The following is a 22,861-nucleotide window of genomic DNA, read 5'->3' as shown; positions in this document are numbered from 1 at the left end:
TCAGGCTGGTTGGCTGCCATAGTATGCGTCATAGCCACTGGTCATTCCGTTCATTCTCGTCATTCTGCCAGTCCAGTCGGTGGGCTTTTATATATATAGATGGTTATGTGATGACAAAGAGGATATTCTTAGATTTCCAGACAGTGACCCTAGGATCCCCTGTAACCTGTTGAAGATCCCCTTTGGACATAGCCTTCCATGCCTTCTTTTCACGTTGCCTCTGTTTTGCTTTGCTGGCTGGTTCTCATGGATTTTAGCTGCTGCTGCCATCTGGGCTTGTTGTGTGGTGGCCTGTGTGGGATCTTGTTCCTCCAGCTCTGGTACTGATTCATCACTGCCAGCCTCTGTTCCAGACCCTGTCTCAGCCTGAGCTGTAGCAACTCCTGCTCTGTAGCAGGGAGGTTTCAGTGGCTTCACTGAACATCTTTGCGGGGACCCCAGAACCAAGATAGCCGCAGCCTCATTACTTCTCATCTTAAACAATTTTAGGCTGTTCTCAATGCCTTCACTTCTGTTTGAACTTCAGAATTAGTTTGTTCACTTAAAATGATTCCCACTGGGACTTTGATTGGAGCTGCATTCAAAGCATACTTTAAATTTTGAAAAGTTTCACATTTTATAGCTTTATTTTCTATTGTCGTGGTATTGGCATTTGTGAATTCAACCCTGAGGTATCAGTTTACACCTGTTTTCTCTGGGAAACCTTTTTAAGGCCACCTCTCCCACCCCATAGCACTGTTTTTATCATTAGCATTGCACTGATCTAGTTACATCATAAAGGCTCTTGATTTTTTTTAATCTCCCATGAGATTCTAAGCTTCTTGATGGAAAGAATAGTATGCTAGTTATCATTGCTTTCCCAATAAGAAGTTCAGAGCCTGACTTATAAGTGGTCATTCAATAAATATTTGTCTTTTCTTTGTAGTCTGTGTTTAGAAACTATGACCATGACCATGATGGGTACATCTCCCAAGAGGACTTTGAAAGTATAGCTGCCAATTTTCCCTTCTTGGATTCCTTCTGTGTGCTGGACAAAGATCAGTAAGTGTTGATTTTGTTATATTTTAATGCAACTTTCCTGAAGCAGAAAATTTTTATCAAAAGAGAACAAGGAAGTGGTTCGTCTACATCTTGACAGCTTCCATCCTAGTGCGTTGCTGAATCTAACATTTCCCTGAATTTTCTCTTGGTGGCCATGAACATGACTGGTTGGATGGAATCGCAGGACAGTTCACATCGTCAGTGCTGAGTACAAGCGCCCACTTGCAAGTTAGCCCAGCTCTCCATTTCCCACATTATTTCTACTGTTTAGCTAGTTCATCGACCCCGAAACCTCCATCAGAAAAAGTAGAGGAGAAATAGTGTTAGGGCTGGCCTGGTACAGTCCTCAGCATCAGCGAACCTGTAGGCAATCTATAAACTCACCAAGAAAGTAAGATTTTTATTTTTTACTTTTTGATTGTTTGTGGTTTTCATGAGAGCAGGTTATGGCTGCAGATAGCCAGACTACACCTATCCTTTTTTGTTTTTCCTTTGCAAGCTCAAAGGTTGTCTTGATAAACAACAACAAAAATTTTCTTTATCTTCAAATAATTCTTGAAAAATTAAATGAGTGTAGAGGCTAAAACCCAGCTCATTGAAAAAAAATGATTAAAAAATAATTTCCTAGAAAGCCTGGCATTAATAATTTGATTAATTTTTAATTATCTGAGATTAATTCATAGTTTAAAAACCATCCATAATGAAATGCTTGGTTTTATATTGGTGATATGTCCACATTATATCATATTAAATTCCTCTAATATTTTTGTTGGTGTAAGAAATTTTTAAAAATTAAAACTGTATGTAGTTCAACATACCAAGGAAAGCCTTGGTACTTTATCATAAATGTCTTAAAGACTTAATTCATCTGTATTGTATATCTAGAACAAATAATACTTTTAAATGAATTAAATTATTAAAAACAAAAACTTCCTTTATGAAAGTTAAGTTACCCACAAGCTGCCCACTTCTTCCCTTTGTTTGTTTCTATGAGTAGCACATACATAGGACATAAACTTAAAATCATTTCCCAGTCTTTATTTCTTGTTCTCTGCTGATATTTAGATGAAACTGAGACTTCCCAGCAGATATATAACATTTTTTCCCCAAAAAATGAAGATTTGAAGTATTCATAGCTTATATGATTTCTTTGGTGAGACAAAGATGTTTATTTTGAGAGGAAAGTGGACCATCCAGGAAGAGATTCTAGCAGGTTGCTGAAGATGTAGCACCAAGATCCAGGGGAACAGTCAGGGCTGGAGATGTAGAGTGTGATGTCTTCAGCCCAGTGGAGTAAGTTGGAGTCCCAGGCATAAGATCTGAGACGGGGCCCGAGAAATGTGATTTCGGGGGCTCCCTTCCCCTCATGTAGAAGCTAAAATGAAGAAGTGGTTCCTGCAGAAGAGCCATGGAAGGAGGATCATGAAAAGGGAAGGAAACACAGGCATCCCTGGAGGAGACACTGTCACATGCCGCCCACAGGTGAACAAGCTCAATGAATGAGAAAAGGCTACTTGAGGCTGTCATTGTGACAGTTTCAATAGAATGGTGAGGTTAGAAACCTGATCATATGGTGTAAAGAGTAATGAAAGGAATGGAAAAAATGTCTGATGAATACTCTTTTTGAAAAATTTTGGAATTTGAGAAGAAAGAGAGAAAAGACAAGTATAGGAGATGGCATCAGGACTGAGGAAAGACATTTTTAGGAAGGAAGTCCTGAGCATATCGGTAAACAGAGGAGGAGTGGGTGGAGAGAGGGAGCAGAACCTGGGGAGGCTGGAGAGGGGGGATGGGAGAAGGACTTCCTCTGAGAGAGGATGTCTCCAAGAGAAGGTTACCAATGGCAGTGGCTTGCATGGCATCACACTGAGTAAACATGAGAATGGTGGGTCCAATGATCAGTTCTCTGCCTTCCTCTTGCAGTCTGATTCTTGCAAACTCTGTTGCAAGGCAAGGGGTAGAAAGGAGATGTCCTCCTGGAAGCTCCTATTTAGTAATAAAGGAGACTTTCTGTGCTATGGTACATAGGACACACACACACACACACACACACACACACACACATCTGCTTACTAAGAAAGCCTTTGGCACTTCAAACCTATGAGAGGCCCTCTCCTCCTTTCAGACGTAACAGAGAAGTGAACCTTCCTCACCTGCTTTCAGCCACATAGATTTGGAGGAGTAAATGACTAAAGTATGACAACCACTTTGCAATATGGTATTCAAAGATCCCTCCCTTCTTTGATTCTTTTCACAGGGATGGCCTAATAAGTAAAGATGAAATGATGGCTTACTTCCTGAGAGCTAAGTCCCAACTACACTGTAAAATGGGACCAGGATTTATCCATAATTTTCAGGAGATGACCTATCTCAAGCCAACCTTCTGCGAACACTGTGCAGGATTTGTAAGTCTGTCTCCCATTGGTTCCTCTTGTCTGCAGTTATTTGTGCTGCATTCTGAGAAGGCTCACTAAACAGAACCCGTTGACTGCCTTGGATCAGAAGTTAAACATGGTGGCTCCCTAAAAATAAAACTTACATAAAAAAACAAAAGCAAGATCTGCAGGTTCAGTTATGTTCTTTCTAGGAATGCAGGGCTAGCCAAGATAGGGAAGACTGGTGAGCCTGTCAACTCGAGTGAGCAATTTCTCCTGCTTAATCCCTGCCAGGGAAACGTCCCACCCAATGAGCCCTGGCATTCATCACTAACACTCATAAGTGGTGCAATTAAGGAGGGTATTCATCTTAGCCAGTTCCTCCCAGTTCTTGTTTCATATGGTGTCAGTCACTAGAAATCCATCACGGCATGGCTCAGTAATTTATAACTCAAAAAGGAAAAAGACCTTTTTGGAGAGAGGATGGATATAACATTTACCCAGCACTTGAAATACTTCCGTAGACATTAGTGTAATTAATCCTCATTACTAGCTGTGACATGGGCATTTGACTCTCCCTATTTGCCTGTGAATGTTGGAGGTCCAGAGAGGGTAACCCGAGTTTCCCAGGATTGCACAGCCAGTAGTGACCGGAGCCGGGACTCAAATGTCTAAATGTCCAGCACCTAAATCCTGTGCTCTACCCACTCCACTGCAACAAATGAAGTTTACACACTTCATTTTCCCACGTTTGATAAGTCTTTGGGAAACTAAGGTCAGCTTTGATCCTGGTATTAAACAAAGACTTTTGTGCCCTGGACATCTTCTAGTTGATGCCCAAGTTATAATAAGATGGAAAATGGGGTCCCTCTACGTAAGAGTGGCCCAGCAGCCAAGTGAATATGATGATTGCTCCTGGCTCGGTTATGTTAGCTTCATTCAGCCGTCAAGTCCCACTGTTGACCTGTATTGAATTCACAGCTGATAGTATATGCTACTACTAAATTACATTTTCCCCATCCCATTCTTGAAGAACTAGCTTTGAGAGGCCCCAAAGGCAGGATTCTGTGTTTAAGCACATACCACTCTGACAATGGATAAATAAGAGGCAGTGGTTACCTCACAGATGGCCCCAACTGGTCACAGCAGTTGATGTTGTCAAGGGCAAGGCCAGCCTAACAAGCTCTCTGCCCCACCCCCCACCCCCAGGGAAAGAGAGCTTCTATGAGCTTCACCACTGGAATTGCATTCCCAGACCACTTTATCATAAAAGAAATCTGTCTCCTTTTTTGTGTTTCTCTTTTCTGGTGGGAATGTGTGCACATATGTATACCTGAAAAGTACTGAAGTGGGATGAGGCCATGTGTAGCTCTCAATTGCAGAGTGGGGCTCAGCGAACCTGTTAGGCCATGGCACAGACCAGCCGGAAGTCAGGTTGAGATGTCTGTCTTTTGGTGTGTTGTGAGAGTTGGAAGGCCCTTATCAAATCTCAGGAGCTTATCTCTGCTCTCCAGTCCTTCCGGATGTCTCTCCATGAAAAGGACTGTCACCAGTTCTGTGGAAACAACAAGGCAGTGTTTCTGGGGTGCATCCACACTCCTCTCCCCAACTCATCAGAGCAGATTTGCTGGCGCTAGGTTCTTGATGCGGCTGGGGTGAGGTAGAAAGCTCTGGACTTGGAGTCAGGAATCCTGGCTTTGAATCTCACCTCTGTCCCTTATATTAACCCTTTGTTCTTGACCAAGTTATTGACCATCTCTTTGTTTTTCTATCTGCAAAGGGGGTTAATACTTACCTGTCATGTTGTGTGTCACATAGCTCAGAGTAAATATATATTTTATATATTTTAGTGTTCCTTGATACTTTTGGTGTTTAATGGAAATTAAATCATTAAAATTGTAATGTCCCTATTTTATTTTTCAAAAGATATTTAATCATTGATACAATTTGATTTGATCTTTACTCACAAACATTTTTAAAAGCCCATTGGGTTCAAAGGGATTTGTAACCATAACTCTCACCCTGGCTGGTGTGACTTAGTTGGTTGAGCGTTGGCCTGTGTTCCAAAAGGTCTCTGGTTTGTTTCCCAGTCAGGGTACATGCCAGAGTTTTGGGCTCGATTCCCAGTAGGGAATGTACAGGAGGCAGCCAGTTGATGTTTCTCTTTCATATCAATGCTTCTCCCTCTCCCTTCCTCTCTCTCTAAAATCAATATAATCATATTTAAAATAAATAAAACTCTCTAGATATATCATTGAAAGGCTTTGTAGGGGAATGTAAGGAACCATTTATCAGTGACTGGACCACTGGCTTTCGAAATAAATTCCATTTTAAGGGTAAGAAAGATAAACAGACAGTACTTAAAATACACTTATTTTAAAATTAGAATTCCAGAACTGAAAGACATTTGCTAATTCCCTTATTTCAGGGTCTGGAGAGTTAAGTGACTTCCCTAAGGTCACATGGAACCTTAGCAGCAGGTCTGTGACTCATCTCCAGGTCTCCTGACTCCCGGTCCAGTGCTCCTTACATCACAACCAATCCCCCAAATGTTACAGCAGCCTGAGGTCTCCAATCAAAGGACTGTGGGAAGTGCTCCTACTCACTCATCTACATCAGGCCACCCTCTCCTTGTCCTTGGCTGGCTCACTACCCAGAGCCTCTTCCTGCCCAGTGTTGTCTCCTAGTTGCTAAGCAAGGAGGCAACAAGCAATACCCTGACTTCCCCTCCTGAGAGGACTCGGGCTTGCCTGTATCTCCTTCAGCAGTTCCTGCAGCTATGCTAACAACGTGTCATACCCGGATGGTAGGATGCTTCCTAACGCTTACCCTTTCTTGTCCTAAATCAGTGGCTTTTGGTCCCCACACAGGGCACCCAGGAGCAGCGGCTTCCTGTCTTTCTTCCAAGCGACACATTGTTCTTTCCCTGCTTACTAGCTATGAGGCCTGGCCAGCTGAATTCACCGCTCTGTAGCTCAGTCTCATCTGTAAAAATGAGGAAATTATTATTTCCTATCCCACAGGGAGACTGTGAGCATCAAATGAGTTAATACACATAAAGAGCTTAAAACTGTGCTTCTCCCATAGCAAGACTCCAATATACCTTAGCTATCCTTATTATTATTGTTAGTGCTATTACCAAGGACTCAATGAGGTAACAATTTCTTATCACTACAAAGTTTCCCAGACCTGGGACCTTGCAACTTATTTAATTTCCTGGATCATCACACTTACCTATTATAAAAAAGGAACAAAAGAGATTACCTTGATGGTCCTTATGGCTCTGACATGATGTCTCTGCTCTGACCACCCACTTGCTTTTGCTGTATTGTCTCCTCCCGCCCTTGCCCAGTCACCCTAGGTACCTGAGGCCTTGCCGCCAGGCAATTGTCATATATATATAAAAAATGATTTCAGAGAGGAAGGGAGAGGGAGAGAGAGGCAGTAGAAACATCAATGATGAGAGAATCACTGATGGGCTGCCTCTTGTACACCCCTCCCCCCCACTGGAGATTGAGCCCGCAACTCTGGCATGTGCCCTGACTGGGAATCAAACATTGAGCTGTGACCTCCTGGTTCATAGGTCATGCTCAACCACTGAGCCACACCAGCTGGGCCCCATCAGTTGTCTTAATAATCCTTCTTGTCCCCAAGGTAACAAGTTGCCCTGTCCCAGGAGTCATTTGCAACTTAATAATGTAATCTGAAGAACCAAATAACTTTTAAGGCTCAAAGGAATCACTCTCCACTGGAGGGATTTTCTTGTCAGAAGGAGGGTAAGGGAGCAGCCTTTAGAATGCCCTTGCATCACTTCACATTGGCGGCTACTTATTCCCGTCAGAGGGCCATAATGCCCACACTCAGGGCATTGTTCCCCTGTAGTGCATTGTGAGTGACATCTCCATCAGCCCCAGTAGGCCACCAGCCTGGCTTCTTTCAAAATTATTTTATTAAGTAGATATCAGTCACCTAACCTAACCAGTAAAAGGTTCGGGGTGAGCTTCCTCAGCTTAAGCTCAGCCCCTTTCATTCATCTATGTTCCTGGTGTCCCTGGTACCCACATGCAAGTGCTGTGACCGGCACAGAAAGAACATGGGAAAGCCCCTTCGTCACGGTTTCCAGTATGACACCACCAGGAAGATGCCCCGGAACTGCCTGGGCAAATGCTCCGTCGCTTCCTGCATCTCACTTCCTACTTGGTTGGCAGAATCTGAGCCTTTTCTGCATCCTTCATCCCTCACCCTCACCCTCAGCTCTGGCTCAGGCCAAACACTGAGCAAATGCGGAGAATGAATACACGAATAAATAGTAGATCCTTTCCTCTTCTGCTGAAGTACTAATGTTACTCAGAAAATAACCTGGCAAAATATAAATGCTTTAGTGGGATGTGCACTGCTTAGGTCGCTTAATTCCCTGCAACGGGCACCTAGAGCAGCATGAATAAGACGAAAGCCAAGGACAGAAAAAGTCTCCCCCGTGAATTTTGCTGAGAGCGCAGGTGCTAAAGTCCAATAAGTGCACCACCGTCAGTTTCCCATCCCAGCTCCCATTTGGCTCCCAGACAGAAAAGGGAAACAGAATTCCTGTTATCACCCAGCTGGAGCGGGCTGGGGGAGGGTTCTTCTATCTGACAGGAAGGGTGTCAGGGGCAGCTACATCCTGTTTGTGCTCCACTAGTCATCACGCTTCCCAGGACTTCCTTCTTCGGGGCCTTGTTTTCTTTCCAGATTTTTCTTCAGATTCCCTGACATCCCTTTGTCTTTTGTTACAGCTCTGGGGCATTATCAAGCAAGGATACAAATGCAAAGGTAAATACGTGTTACTGTGTTAACATTTTTTACAGGTGGCATCTGGGACAAGAATCAAATGTGTCTGATGAAACCACAAAAGCTCTTGGCATGAAGGAGAACTTGGGTCTTTGGGGCCACTGGCAACTGAGGAGTTAACGTGTTTGGGAAAGGACTCCCCGGAGTTTGGGGGAGCCCAGACTGGGTTTTCATAGCTTGTTAAAGAGGAAGCACACACTTCTATCAGCCTGCATACATCTAGTCCCCGCTTCTAAAATATCATGCTCATAATCGTGCTAAGTGAATAAGCCAGTCAGAGAAAGATAAATACCTCATGATCTCACTCATTTGTGGAATATAGAGAACAACATAGACTGATGAACAGGGACAGATCCAAAGACAGAGAAACAGCGATCAGACTATCAATCCCCAGAGGGAAAGTAGGGGAGGGTGGGGGCAAGGGGAAGAGATCAACCAAAGGACTTGTATGCATGCATATAAGCTAAACCAATGGACATGGACAACAGGGGGATGAGAGCATGAGTGTGGGGGGGGGAGGATAGGGGTTTAATGGGGGGGGGGGGCATGAGGACACATTTGTAATACCTTAACTAATAAAGAATTTTTAAAAAATAAAATAGCATGCTCATAATTATCAGCACACATCAAATAAGGTGGGAATTCTGAAGTGGGACAGGCCTTGCTGAACTGCATTGTATAAGAACTTTATCCCTCAAGGGGAAAAACACACACATAATCAATACATCTGCATTGCTTTCCACTCTCACACAGCTATTCCTTTCCCTAGAAAGTCACAGATATTGATGAGAAGAGAAACCTTAAAATGTACTTTTGTCCCTTTCAATGAGTTAATTCACATAGCTCCCCCATTTAGTTAAAATATATGAACTGAATAAATACATATGTGATGATTGTAAACACATGCAAATTACTAGGCATTTAGGACTGTGTTTGCTGTTTGTAACATGATTATTATACATGATTGATATTTGATTTAAGAAATGGCTGAATATTTTATGCAGACTCTTGGTACTGGTTCTTTTAAGAACCTGATCATGCTCTTGAAAAATATAATAAAACTGTTGGTGATGGTGGGAACGGCATCAGGTGCTAGACTGGTGGGGTCGGACCAGACCTGGGTTCAGCAACCTCGGTACTTGAGTTCTGGCCAGGAGGGAACTCAGAGCCAAGGCTCCAACTGTAAGAGAACATTTATGTGGAAAATCACAGAAGTAGGAGAAGTAATTCATAGAAGAAATGGGCTTAGGAAACAAGTTATAGAGACAAAAGAAGGGCCCTGGGAGCTTAGAAGTGAGGAAGGTAAAGGTGACTTGCCTGGGGGGAGGGGGAGGGGGGAGAGGAGGAAGGGCCAGGCTCCGCAGGGCCGCCAGAAGGGAGAGGGGGCTGGGTCCTCCATCTTAAGGGTTTAAGGGTGGAGATTTTAGGGGAGGTCCCAGGGGAAGATCTCAGAATATTCAGCAGCTTCCCAGGTGTGTCCTTTCAGGGTCGGGTTCTCCTTTGATTGATAGGTTGGCACCAGGGCAAAGGGGCCATTTTTCAATGCAGCTGGTCCTGAGGTCAGCCTTGGGGTCACTGGTCTGGTTTTGCTGCTTTTCTGGATGGAGCTGAAATACAACTGAGGCCAGGATGTGACCTCTAGGGAGGAAAGGCCAGGGGATCCAATGTGCTAGGGGAGGAAAGGTCACGCTGGGCACGAGGTCCCATCCTGGAATTGCCCTTTGCTAGGCACCCAGGGCCTTCCACCCTGGTGGCTTCTGTACCTGGCCCATTGTCCTGGCTCTGCTCACGTCTGTCTAACTGCCTCCCACGAAACAACAGAAAGAGACATCTTGATCACAGGATGCCTTCAGATTACTCTTGGTCCCTTGTGATGCTTTTTTCTCTAGTCATCTTTCGGTGTTTGGCCCTCATTTTGCGTGAACAGAACACTTCCCTGAATCTCAGTGGGAGCCACATTTTAGTGCTCAAAATTCTTCCCTTTAGTTCTTTGTATCAGTGTCTTAGTCTAACTTGGATTTTTACTTTCAAGCAGCAAAGATACTCCAGTATCTTACGCCCATTAGTTTTATCCTGGTTCTGTCCCTTGTACCCTAAAAGACAGACAGATACACACACACACACACACACACACACACACACAATTTTATGAAGATGAATATCAGTTAAACTCTTGGGTCATCTTTGTACGTATGGCATTTTCTCTTAAAGGCACAGAGAGTGAAAAAACTAAAATAGACTGAACATGTGTTTACAACTTGATCTTTCTGTGATGTCATTCATTACAAGACCATTTGAAATAAGACCATTTGGGGAAAATAGGTATTGGAAATCATTAGGTCCTCTGATGGTAAGAGAGAAATATACTCTTAAAAATTATCCTATCTGCTCAGTGAATCTAAGGGAAATGTAGGACTGGAATCAGATGAAAAATTTCTACACCAAGTAGCAATTAATATTCTGCTTTTTTAAAAAGTAAAGCATTCTAATGAGAAATTTCACAGACTCTACTTCTGGCCCCCATTCTGCCTCTCTGTGGGGAATCTATGGCCTGGGAAAGAACCCCAGGCTCACAGTACTTGCATTTAGTTTGGGGCAAAGGCAACTCCTCACCCAACCTAGCCCCTGCTTGTTGGCTCCCAGCACCTCAATGAACTGTGTAGAAAAAGAAGCTGAACAAATATAAGAGAACTACAGGAATTCCAGACTGGCAAGAGTCCCACTGGCCTTTTTCCAGCCCCTAGACATACCCTGTGAGCCTGAATCGGGCTCTGAGAGTCAACACAGAATCCAGGATGGTGGAGGGAGGGTGAACAGCTCAAGTGCAACCCTGGAAGCCCAGTCAGCACCAGAGGCACTTGGTTCTCACTAACCGTCTGCGATGCTTTGGGATTTTTCAGACTGCGGAGCCAATTGTCACAAGCAGTGCAAAGACCTCCTGGTTCTGGCCTGCAGGAGATTCGCCCGGGCCCCCTCCTTGGGCAGTGGTCATGGGTCGCTGCCTGGAAGCCCCTCATTGCCCCCAGGTAATGTCCTCTACTTTCTTTACTACCCCCGTTTCTCTCTGCTCCCCTTCCCACACCTGGACCTCAGTTGGGTTCTGGATCTAAACCTGGTCAGAGTCATTATAAACACCAAGGCATTCTTCAGGGTGAGCAGCAGTGGCTACGGCCTTGAGTTCCCTCACTTCTCTCTGCTTTCAGGTCTAGCATGCACTTCACCCGAAGCCAATTTCATTCTGCCTCTGGCCTCTTGCTCTGGGACCTGACCTGTCAGACTCCTGTTGTTTGTACCAACTTGGATGGTTTGCTACGAAGCAATCAGATGCCCAATAATCACAATAGTTTTCCCCTTGCAGTGCAGGATGAGGTGTTCGAGTTCCCTGACGTCGCTGCTGGACACCAGGACCTGGACAGCAGAGCCATCACTCTGGTTACAGGCTCTTCTCGCAAGATCTCCGTGAGGCTGCAGCGGGCCACCACCAGCCAGGCCACCCAGACTGAGCCTGTGTGGTCAGAGGCTGGCTGGGGAGATTCAGGGTCCCACACCTTCCCCAAAATGAAATCCAAGTTCCATGACAAAGCAGCAAAGGACAAAGGCTTTGCCAAGTGGGAAAATGAGAAGCCCAGGGTACAGGCTGGCGTGGATGTCGTTGACCGGGGCACCGAGTTTGAGCCTGACCAGGATGAAGCAGACATGGGCGAAGCCAGACAGGATGGTGAGGTCAGTGCTGGGTCAAACCACAAAGAAATCAGAGGAGAAGCTGGCAGGGCTGAGATGAGTGTTCCAGTGAGTTCAGGAGGCGGTTTGGTAGTTTTGAAAGCGGAATGGTCGGGAATCAAGACATGTCACATTTTGGTTTTCCCACTGGCTGGTTATGTGACCTTGGGCAACATAGTTTTTTCTCTTTGGTCCTGTTTCGTCACGTATAAAATTGAACTGGATGTGTCCTAAGCCTTAGTGAAGGTGGCCATGCCTGTGTACTGCGATGATGTCCCAGGGACCCATGAATGTTGCGTGCATTCATTATACCGGTGTGCTACACTAATCAGCTTAGTTTCCCAAGTTAGAATCAGGAGGTAGTGGAAGTGATAAAGGAGAGTTGGAAACTCTTACCCCTATTTTAAAAGGAGGCTTTGACCTGGCTGGTTTGGCTCAGTGGATAGAGCGTCGGCCTGCGGACTGAAGGGTCCCAGGTTTGATTCCCCAGGCTTGATCCCCAGTGGGGGACGTGCAGGAGGCAGCTGATCAATGATCCTCTCTCATCATTGATCTCTCTCTCCCTCTGCCTTCCTCTCTGAAATCAATAAAAATATTTTTAAAAATAAATGAAATAAATAAAAGGAGGCATTGACAGCCTCATGAAGAAGGGAGTGGTGAGAATGAGACATGGGGACCTCACGGTTCTCTAAGCCAGACTCTGCCTCCACACAAAAATTACACTCAGGTCATCCAAAGCAAATTGGGAAGCATCTGGAACTTGTTAGAACAAGCTGAAACTATAAATTGATTCAACATGGACTTAGATAAATGTATTAGTCAACAATTCATAGTGTATTAAGAAAAGGGATTTGGGGAAATTGGTGTCATATTCCTAACCTTCAAAGCAGTGCCATGGAGGGCAGCCATCGTCTCCCTATTGAATCGTCTCATAAACCGAATATTGGGTTAGGCAGAGATCCTATTGGGTCAAGCCAGTGCTCTTTATTCTTATGGGTGGCCCTCCACATTCTACACCCTTCAGGAGACCTAGACACATAGTCTCCGTAGTTTCCCAGGATAAGAAAAACTCCAATGACCTTTAATTAAAATTCTTCTAGTTCCTTCGTCACTGAAGACAATAAGGAGGCCACACATAGCTTCAGTCATATGAAGTTTATTGTAAGTTCCTGCTGAGCCATTTTGTTCCTTTCTTATAACACCAACTTTGTTTTAATATTTTTTATTGGTTTTGAGAGAGAGAGAGCAAGAGAGAAACATTGATGTGAGATTGATCAGCTGCCTTCTGCACACTCCCCACCAGGGATCAAGCTCGAAACCCAGGCATGTGCCCTGACCAGGAATCGAACCAGCAACCTTTCAGTGCATGGAATGATGCCCAAACAACTGAGCAACACTGGCCGGGGCTCTTATAACATCAACTTTAAAAAACAGCTTCACTGACATATAATTTACATACTATCAAATCTACCTATTTAAAGTGTATAATTCAATGGTTTTACGTATATTCACAATGTTGCACAACCATCACTACATTCTAATTTTAGAACATTTACATCATTAAAAAAAAAACACAAAAAAACACCCTGTGCCCATTAGAGGTCATTTCCCATCTCCCCACCTAACCCTGCCCTAGGTAACCAACTAATTTACTCCCTGTCTTTGTATATTTGCAATACCAACTTCATTTATTTTTATTTTTAATACATTTTTATTGATTTGAGAGAGAGGAAGGGAAAGGGAGAGAGAGAGAGAGAGAGAGAGAGAGAGAGAGAGAGAGAGAGAGACATTGATTGGCTGCCTCCTACACGTCCCCTGCTGGGGAGAGAGCCCAAAACCTGGGCATTTGCTGTGACCTGGTATGGAACCAGCAACCTCTCAGTGTATGGGACGATGCTAAAGCAACTGAGCCACACCAGCCAGAGCCCAACTTTATTGTTAATGTCCCCCTACTAATCACCTTGGCAAATATTTCAGTCCTATCCAGTATTTCTTTTAATGGTCTAACATAGTTAGCTTGGAATATAAAGGTGAATAGGAAAAAAATCATGATTTCATGATAGAGGGAGATATCGTAGGGCATGATCTTGGGGTCTAAAAAAGGCTTTGGGGAATTCAGGAAAGTGCATTATATTTATGTAAAATTATATATATGCACCTATGCTCACTTCGGGGCAGAGTTTCTTAAGAAGGTCTGCAATCCAAAAAGCAGCGAGGAATCAGTGTTAGATTTCAGATGGTGCCTGAAATTGTACTAGTCACTCCAAGTACCAATTCAGCCTGCAGAGGCCATTGCCATGAGCAATGTGGCTGTTACTGAACTCTCAGAAAAAGAGCTTCTATGGTAGAGTAATAGGATGCCCAGCCAGAGCTCTCATGGACCATCTTTGAATTCAGACGAGTACCTGTGTGTGTTTAACTAGCCATGCAGTCACTTCTATTGGCTAGCACCATTCCAGTTACTTAAACCTGGCTCTGGGTTAGGTGTAGAACAGCCACTTCCATGGGAAAGATTTCCTGATCTTCAGTCTCTATAAGGAAATAGAAATAAAGATCTTTATTTCATTCTTTAGATATTGGACCTTTATGTTCATGTGTTCCCTTACCCTTTCAATTTTTTTATCTCCTAAATCATAGAGATGGTTCACTGACCACTAGTACTTAATTTTATGTGTGCTAATTGAAGAAGACAGTATGTTCTTATGTAAAATGTATTGGTGTACAGTCTTACCCTCACCCAAACCAGCAACAAATAAGAAGACATTTACCCTTGTTTAGGGAAAAGGCAAGCAGGAAAAAATGTAACAAAATTACACCAAGAGTTAAATATGTAGGAGCTTTCAAATTTAAGAGTTTTTCTGTCGAGCAAGACCAATGAATGGCTTTAGAAGGAATGGTCTACACATTTATTATTTCGGTTCAGATGATATTTATGAGTCCGATAAGTAAAAATGTTGAACAGACAAAGAAAGTAGCTGGGTTTATGATCTGTGTTTTTCCTTCCGCGGAGTTCCAGGATTTACATTCATTTTGAAATATAAGGGTGTGAACATTTTCTGTGGTGGTGGATACCATTCCACCAATAAGCATTGAGCCCTTGGATGCCAAGAACAGGTCAAGATTACTCACTTGGCAGTAACAATATGCATATTTGCTTTATAATGCTTCTTTGTTTTTATTATCTTCTGCTAACTTAAAATAATTAAACATAGAAGGGCTAGGAAATGGTGGACTAAACAAAGTTAAATATGTTTATAAACCTGTAAATATCGGTATAGATATAGATCTTTTTCCTTTATAAATTTTCTCAGTATCCTTATACTAATGTACTGTATATTATGAATTTCCAAAAGGGAAACCTTTCCCTGGCCAATTTTTCTCAGTGGTTAGATTAGAGTGTCAGCCCTCAGACTGAAGGGTCACAGGTTTGATTCTGGTCAAGGCCACATACCTTGGTTTCAGGCTCGATTCCAGGCCCCAGTCGGGACGTGTATATGCGACAACCAATTAATGTGTCTCTCTCATATCAATGTTTCTCTCTCGCCTTCCTCCTTCCCTTCCATGCTCTCTCTCAAAAAAAAAAAAAAAAATCAAAAAAAAAATCAATGGAAAAAAATATCCTTGGGTGAGGACTATAAATAAATAAATAAATAAAATAACAGGGAAACCTCCACAAGGGATATTTCAGGGACCGAGTACCCTTTAGGCAGAAGTGTCCTTCTTGGCAAGCATCCTTATTGGGTGGGAGCCTCTGTATGGACGCCTTTAAGATTTCATGTGCTGGGTGGATACATGATCTTTTAATTCTCTCTAAATCTTTTTTTTAAAATATATTTTATTGATTTTTTACAGAGAGGAAGGGAGAGAGATGGAGAGTTAGAAACGTCAATGAGAGAGAAACATCGATCAGCTGCCTCCTGCACATCTCCTACTGGGGATGTGCCCGCAACCCAGGTACATGCCCTTGACCGGAATCGAACCTGGGACCTTTCAGTCCGCAGGCCGACGCTCTATCCACTGAGCCAAACCGGTTTCGGCAAATTCTCTCTAAATCTTGAGAGTACAGATTCTGATCACTTGAGATGGTCCTTCAAATAAACAGCATTCTAGGAACACTCTTATTTTGTTCAATGAGACACAGCCATGCAGCAGGTTCTGATTTGTATTGCAGGATGGCTGACTTCGGGCTGAAGACACCGGAGGCAATCACGTGGCATTTGGAAGGAGCAAGATGAGAAACGCGGAAGAACAGTCCAGCTCTCAGGAACTTACCTGAAAAGATATGTGGACGTTTACTGCCTAGTGACCCCGTGGGATCTCCCTGACTGGACTGTGGGACAGAGGATTTGCCCTATGAACTATTTATTTCCTCCCCCTGCCCCTGGTTAGGTGCCGCAAAGACTGTGTTATGTAGTTGGTGGTTTTCCCATGTATCTTTCTCTAGAGCCATTCATATACGGGTGAAATGAAAGCTTTTGTGCATGTACTTGATACTTACTCTCTAACTCAGACTTTGCTTTTTTGTGAGAATATTATTTCAGTATTTTTATATACTTCTGGGGGAGGGAGGGGGTTTTAATGAGGAGTTGATCTTGAGGGTTTTTTGTGTGCTTTTTGGATGGGACCAGGACTTAACATTTTCTTGAGGGACAGGATGCTATTCAGATCCTGGAAGGCAGTGATTCTTCTAAATGACCATCTGATGCAAGGAGAAGCTGTTTACATTTTGTTTTTTGTTTTTTTTATCACATGGTTGCTATTAGGATGTGTAATAAGTCACACATTTATATATCACATAAGTCTTACCAATTCTTCATCACTAGGAAGCTCCGACACAGCCATGAAAACTCTCCTAACAAAAAAAAACAACTCTCCTAATATTTACAATTGCCATAAATTACGAATATTGTAATTTAAAAATTAATTCTTCTTGTCCTACCTGACTAGGGTTAGTCATCTTTATTAAGACTTCTATTAAAACTGCTATTAAGAAATGTGAACCACAAAAAAAATCAGTTCACATCTTTGGGGATAACATTTAGAAGAAACACAAACCACTTAGTGAAATATAAAACAACCATCAATTTTTAAAAACTCAAAGTAGTTCTAAGTATTTCATTTGTTAAAAGAGAGAATTTTGGGTTGTAAAAGAGACCTAAGAAATTACCATCCATAATTAAAGAGCGTCATAGGAAGCAAATCACCATCCAGCTTTGATGAACAACATTTCGTTTAAAATTTTATTGTCAACATTTTATATATCTTTGACCCAAGATAACTCTCCGTGGGCCTGTTTGTTACATGATGAGAGGAGAAAGCACTTGGTTTAAGATGTTCAAAAGTAGAGATGGGATTGAGCCTGGGGATGAGGGCAATGACCTGCTACCAAGTGATCAGTTAGAAACTGTACCCACAGAGGTTCACTGGTCTACATGTGGGAGTTTAAGTGTATATATAGTCCATGTAAGGTTGAATTCATTTCTATTTGGGGCAGTTACTTCAGTAAAAAATTGCCTTTCTTCTCTTTTCCCATTAGGTCATTGAGGACAGTTTTGCTCAGCAAACGTTTGTTGAGCACCTGCTCTCGGCATTTCCTATGCTAGATGCACAGAGACAAGCAATGCTTGGTCTCTACCCTCAGGAGCTGAGAGCCTATGGGCATTAAGGCAAGGTGGTTGCTTAAAATACAGTTTCAAATTTGCTAGAACTGGCATAATTGTGCAATTCGGAGATGGATTTGCAGAGATATTGAAAATTAAACGAAGTTATTAGTTGAAGGAGCCGTGACTAAGCCAAGTAATGAGAGAATTCACCATATGGAAACACCTCAGGAGGTAAACAGCTACCCCCAAGTGCTGGTTTTATGTATATATGCTATCTATTCTTATTCATAAATGCAATGAAATACATGCTAACAAAATTAAAAACAGAAAATTGCAGTTTAAGTACAAGCAACCTTTCTTGTGTTATTGTTGTTTTTTTTAATTTAAGAAAATTCAGGAAGAAACTTGTTACTAAATGTTAGACTCTTCTTTTTCTTTTCAGAACAATTATATTCTTGCCACTCAGTATGGGCTACTTTTGAGTAAAAAACAAACACAAACAAAATAAAATAAAACAAACATATGTGTGTACTTATGTATAAACCAGGTGTGTATGTATATAAATATGTACATACACTATACTATTTGTAGAAATTTGAGTCCATAATGAGCAACTTAATAATTATGATTATATCATTTACTCACAACCAATGGCAATTGTGATGTTTCCAATCTATCAATGTCTCATAATCAGCAAAATAAACAAAATAGGCAAACCCATGGTGGAGCAGAAGGATATCCCTTCAGACCTTCCTTTAGTGGTTTTGGTGATCATGGTCACCTTTTAGGTGGGAAGAAAAAACAGAACTCTTAACAGCGAATATTATTAGGTATCAGGAGAGGATATGCTAGATGATGCAACTGAGTCTTCATTGAAGGACATACTAATTGGGTTGAGGCATTTTTATATCTGCCTAAACCAGAGGATGGCCCTAATGGTATTTGAACCAATTAGGTTGAGTGGCTGCTTTTCAGAGCAATAATGTCCCCAGATTTCTATGGGAATAGAGTCTCTCCAAAAGTCAGAGGGGTTTGGTATTTAATAATGCAGGACTCCTACAGCAGAGAACTGTTATTAATGGTAGGAGTGTAATATTCCTAAGATAAACACATTGATTTTGCCAAAATATACAAGACTCTAAACCAGCGGTCGCCAACCGGTGGTCCATGGACCACTAGTGGTCTGTGAGGTCTGAAAAGTTGGCGGCTGCTGCTCTAAACGACTGAGGAGGTAATTTCAGTCAAATGAGATTACAATATACCTTTGGTATGCAATCCACAACCAGCTTTAAATCCCATCTTTCTCCCTTAGAGCCATGAGATCCTATTTGAGCCTCACTTTCATTATTTGAAAAAGAGAGTTTTCACCACCTTCCTCAACTACCTTATAGAGTTGTTATAAAGATCAAGTCAAATAATATTTGTAAAAATACACTGTAAAGACCTTTTAAATTAGCAAATACTATTTTTTCAATTAAGCAGGGTTCTCTAAAATTGTCTTCAAGATCTCAGACTCTATGTGGTACAGGGCTGTGTACTTTGGAGGCTCTAAATACATCATTTAACTAAATTTTGTGTCACCGGACCGACATGGCTTAATGGTTGGGCTTGACCCTATAAACCAGGAAGTCACGATCTGATTCCATGGTCAGGGCACTTGACAGGCACGGTGGGGGGCAGGAGGCAGCCAATCAATGACTCTCTCATCATTGATGCTTCTACCTCTCTCTTCCTCTCCCTCTCTGAAATCAATAAAATATATATTAAAAAAACAACTAACTTTTATGTCAAATAAGGCTTATCCAAGCAAAGAAGTATAAATAAAAAAGATTCAAAGTTTTTCTTATTCCTGGCACTGTGAGTGTGTAGAGTTAGTTTTTGTCCGTTTTCTAAGATCAGTTATTCTTGGTCTGTTTGAAAATAAGTAGGCAAGATAAAGAAACCAAACGGGTAAAATGTAAATGAGTTTAGAGAAAAATAGGGCAAAATATAAACCTGGTTAAGAGGCTAGCTCTCAAGAGAACTACAGGGAGACAAGAAACAAAAACTAACTTTTAAAATAAAAAGTATGCCCGGTGGGCATGGTTCAGTGGTTGACCATAGACCTATGAACCAGGAGGTCACAGTTTGATTCCTGGTCAGGGCACATGCTGGGGTTGTGGGCTTGATCCCCAGTGTGGGCGTACAGGCAGCCAATCAATGATTCTCTCATCATTGATGTTTCTCTCTCCCTCTCCCTTCCTCTCTGAAATCAATAAAAATATATTTAATAAAATACAAAGTACATCATTTACTTTCCAACCATTCATTCGAAGTGGTGATGATAGGAAGCTACTTGGAAGTTAACGCTCCTCAGGAAATACCTTTCTCCAGCTGCATCCAAAACTTGCCTGCTGAAGTCTAGAGAGTACTTGGACCTCAAACCAAAATTTTAATTTTCTTTTTAAAATGTTAATGGCGAGCACGTTGGCATTCACATTCAGTGACTTGCCGTTTATATACAATAGCATAAGAGAAGCATGACCACAGCAGCTGGCCTAAGTCCTTCAAAAATAAATTGTCATAAAAAACAGAAAAAGGAGGGGGAGAACAGTTTTGGATCAGATAAAACACATGAAGCAAATGAAACACAACCCACCAAATACAATGTTGTAAACCTTGATTGGACCCTGGATCCAAAAACAAATAAAGCAGATGTTTTCAGGGAGCAACCGGGGAATATGGACCTTATATTAAACGATGTATTGAGTGAATGCTCATTCACTTGAGTTGATAGTGATTTTAGGGTTTTCAGGAGAATGTCTTTATATTTAGAAGATGCCTGTTGATGTAGTTAGGGATAAAAAATCAATATCTGAAATTTACTTTCAAATTGTTAGGTCGAAAAAAAGTTTTTGCATAAAGAGATACAGCAAATGTGGCAAGATGGTAACAATTGTTGAATCTAGGCCCATGTATATGCATTGTACTATTTTTTAAACTTTTCTGAAGGTTTGTAGTTTAAAAAAAAGTTGGGCTAAATGGTATGGACCCTCTTAGAGTCTGTGTCACAGAGGAACAAATTGAGGAAAGGTGAACAGGGGTGACAAATGCTTTTTTGTAGCAAATTCCCAAGGAAGGGAATGACTGCAGAGAAATGCAGTCACACTGAAATAATTACCTATGGCCTAGCCGCTTTGGCTCAGTGGATAGAGCGTCGGCCTGCAGATTGAAGGGTTCCGTGTTCGAGTACAGTCAAGGGCACATGCCTGGTGCTGTGGGCCCGATCCCCAGTAGGGGGTGTGCAAGAGGCAGCCAATCAATGATTCTCTCTCATCATTGATGTTTCTATCTCTCTTTCCCTCTTCCTTCCTCCCTGAAATCAATATATATATATGTAATAATTACCTATGAAACGGAAAAAAAATCACAGAACTATTTGTTGGCAGAACGGAGACAAGAACCCATTTTTTAAAACTCCTAATACAATCCTCTTTCCAGGAATTTCTGCATTGCTCTTATTTTTCCCTATAGCTAAGATGATTTCAAAGGTGATGTTCTGTACACTCATAAGGTAGCAGAGGTAAGAGGGGGTTGGCTGGTGTACAATATGCAGAGATCTCTCTGGTCTAGGACAGTGGATACATAATGTGTGTCCCTCAGACACACATGAGACATTTACCAGGTAGTGATCTGTAAGCCTTTCTGTTCACTACACACTTTAAATATATATATATATATATATATATATATATATATATATATATATATATATATATATATATAATTGATTTTTTACAGAGAGGAAGGGAGAGGGACAGAGAGTTAGAAACATCAATGAGAGAGAAACATTGATCAGCTGCCTCCTGCACACTCCCTACTGGGGATGTGCCCGTAACCAAGGTACATGCCCTTGACCAAAATCGAACCTGGGACCCTTGAGTCCACAGGCCAATGCTCTATCCACTGAGCCAAACCGGTTAGGGCACTACCCACTTTTAAATTTATACAGTAAACCCTCGATTTTGCAGACCTCGATTTAACAGACAAAATTTCTGGTCTGTGGGGAGCCCATATAGGGTTAAGCCTCGGACTGACCTGCTGGCAAAGTCACAAACAAGTCCCACCTTAGAGGCCACAGTCCTCTTAGCATAATTAGGCTTGACCTTATGATGCTCCCTAGATCTTACCTGGGAAGCTAATGGGCTGAGGGAAGTGCAACAAGAACAAAAACAAGTGAAACTCACAAGAACAGTGTAACTTTGGTATCCACTACCTTGTTTACGTCTGACTGTAAAATAAAGGCTCAGTTTGCCTCTGGATCTTTCTCTGTGGCCTCAGCCAGGCACAGGAAGATCCATGGAAACTAAAGAGAGCTAGAGAGTTCTGAAGGCTGTGTCTGTGTAAAACATTCTTCGCCCACTCCATCCACACCTTTAGGGAACCCCTGGACCACTGGGGCTGGACCCCAGCACTGGTCTGTATTCATATGTGCAAATTAACACCCTGTTCATTTTAAAATGCTTTTAACAAAGATTTGCTTATAATTAACAGGTTATTTTTTTTGTTATTAATTCACTGTGTGTGTGTGTTTTTAACAAACTTTAGGGAACAGGACATATGTTGAAAAAAACACTGTAATAATTTTGCCAACGTAAATAAATATTCCATATCTACACCTATAGCCTACCTATTGAAAGCCGAGTCACCGCTTGTAAACAATGTTCAGCTAATGACTAGCACGTGATCACACCGCATCCCCAGCGGTAACTGGTTCTGTTGCCCGTGGCGTGACCTTCTGCGGCAGCTTTCACAGGTGCGGGTGGTGTTCCCACGTGCGTGCGCCAAGCCACGCCTGTCCTGGGCCTCTGTTCCCTCGCGGTGACTGCGGGGACTGGTGAGTGCACGCATTTACTAGACGTTTCCGTATAAATTTAAAATTATAGTAATGTACGTAGGAAACTTCTGTGAAATTGCGCTTTTCATACATGCTTAATTTTCATTACACAAACGTGGAGTAAAAAGAGGTCAACTAATTTGTCAATTTCTTAACATACGCATTGGGAAAAGCTACTTCATTATATGACAGACTTTCAGCTTTAACGGACACCCCCCTCCTCTGAATTAGCCCATCATATTGAGGTTTTACTGTATTCAAACTATTTTATCATAAATGTAAGAAAGTTTATTATTTGCTGTGAAATGAAATGAGCAGCCACTGTGATTGGAGTATCTCATGACAGGATCTGATAAGTTTTAGCCATCTTATTGCATAAAGACCCCTGAATCTGAAAGAAGTCATTTAACATTTGATCT

The 22,861-nt window shown here is 42.1% G+C and overlaps 1 protein-coding gene across 6 annotated transcripts in view; it reads left to right on the top strand.

The window, feature by feature from the left end:
• The window catches only part of RASGRP3 (RAS guanyl releasing protein 3), a 106,478-nt gene extending 88,560 nt beyond the window's left edge, over positions 1 to 17,918 (top strand). For all 6 annotated transcript variants that reach the window (XM_059660150.1, XM_059660155.1, XM_059660152.1 and 3 more), the window contains 6 exons: positions 926 to 1,041; positions 3,299 to 3,446; positions 8,189 to 8,225; positions 11,144 to 11,269; positions 11,602 to 11,966; positions 16,135 to 17,918. In XM_059660150.1, the coding sequence (XP_059516133.1) occupies positions 926 to 1,041; positions 3,299 to 3,446; positions 8,189 to 8,225; positions 11,144 to 11,269; positions 11,602 to 11,966; positions 16,135 to 16,143 (801 nt within the window). In that variant the 3' untranslated portion in view covers positions 16,144 to 17,918. The remainder of the gene's footprint in view (positions 1 to 925; positions 1,042 to 3,298; positions 3,447 to 8,188; positions 8,226 to 11,143; positions 11,270 to 11,601; positions 11,967 to 16,134) is intronic.
• Positions 17,919 to 22,861: the final 4,943 nt, after the last annotated feature.

Source organism: Myotis daubentonii, chromosome 12 (assembly GCF_963259705.1).
Source record: "Myotis daubentonii chromosome 12, mMyoDau2.1, whole genome shotgun sequence".
In the NCBI taxonomy this organism is placed as follows: domain Eukaryota; kingdom Metazoa; phylum Chordata; class Mammalia; order Chiroptera; family Vespertilionidae; genus Myotis; species Myotis daubentonii.
Note: the sequence above shows the minus strand (reverse complement) of the source record. Positions and strands in the feature narration are given on the sequence as shown.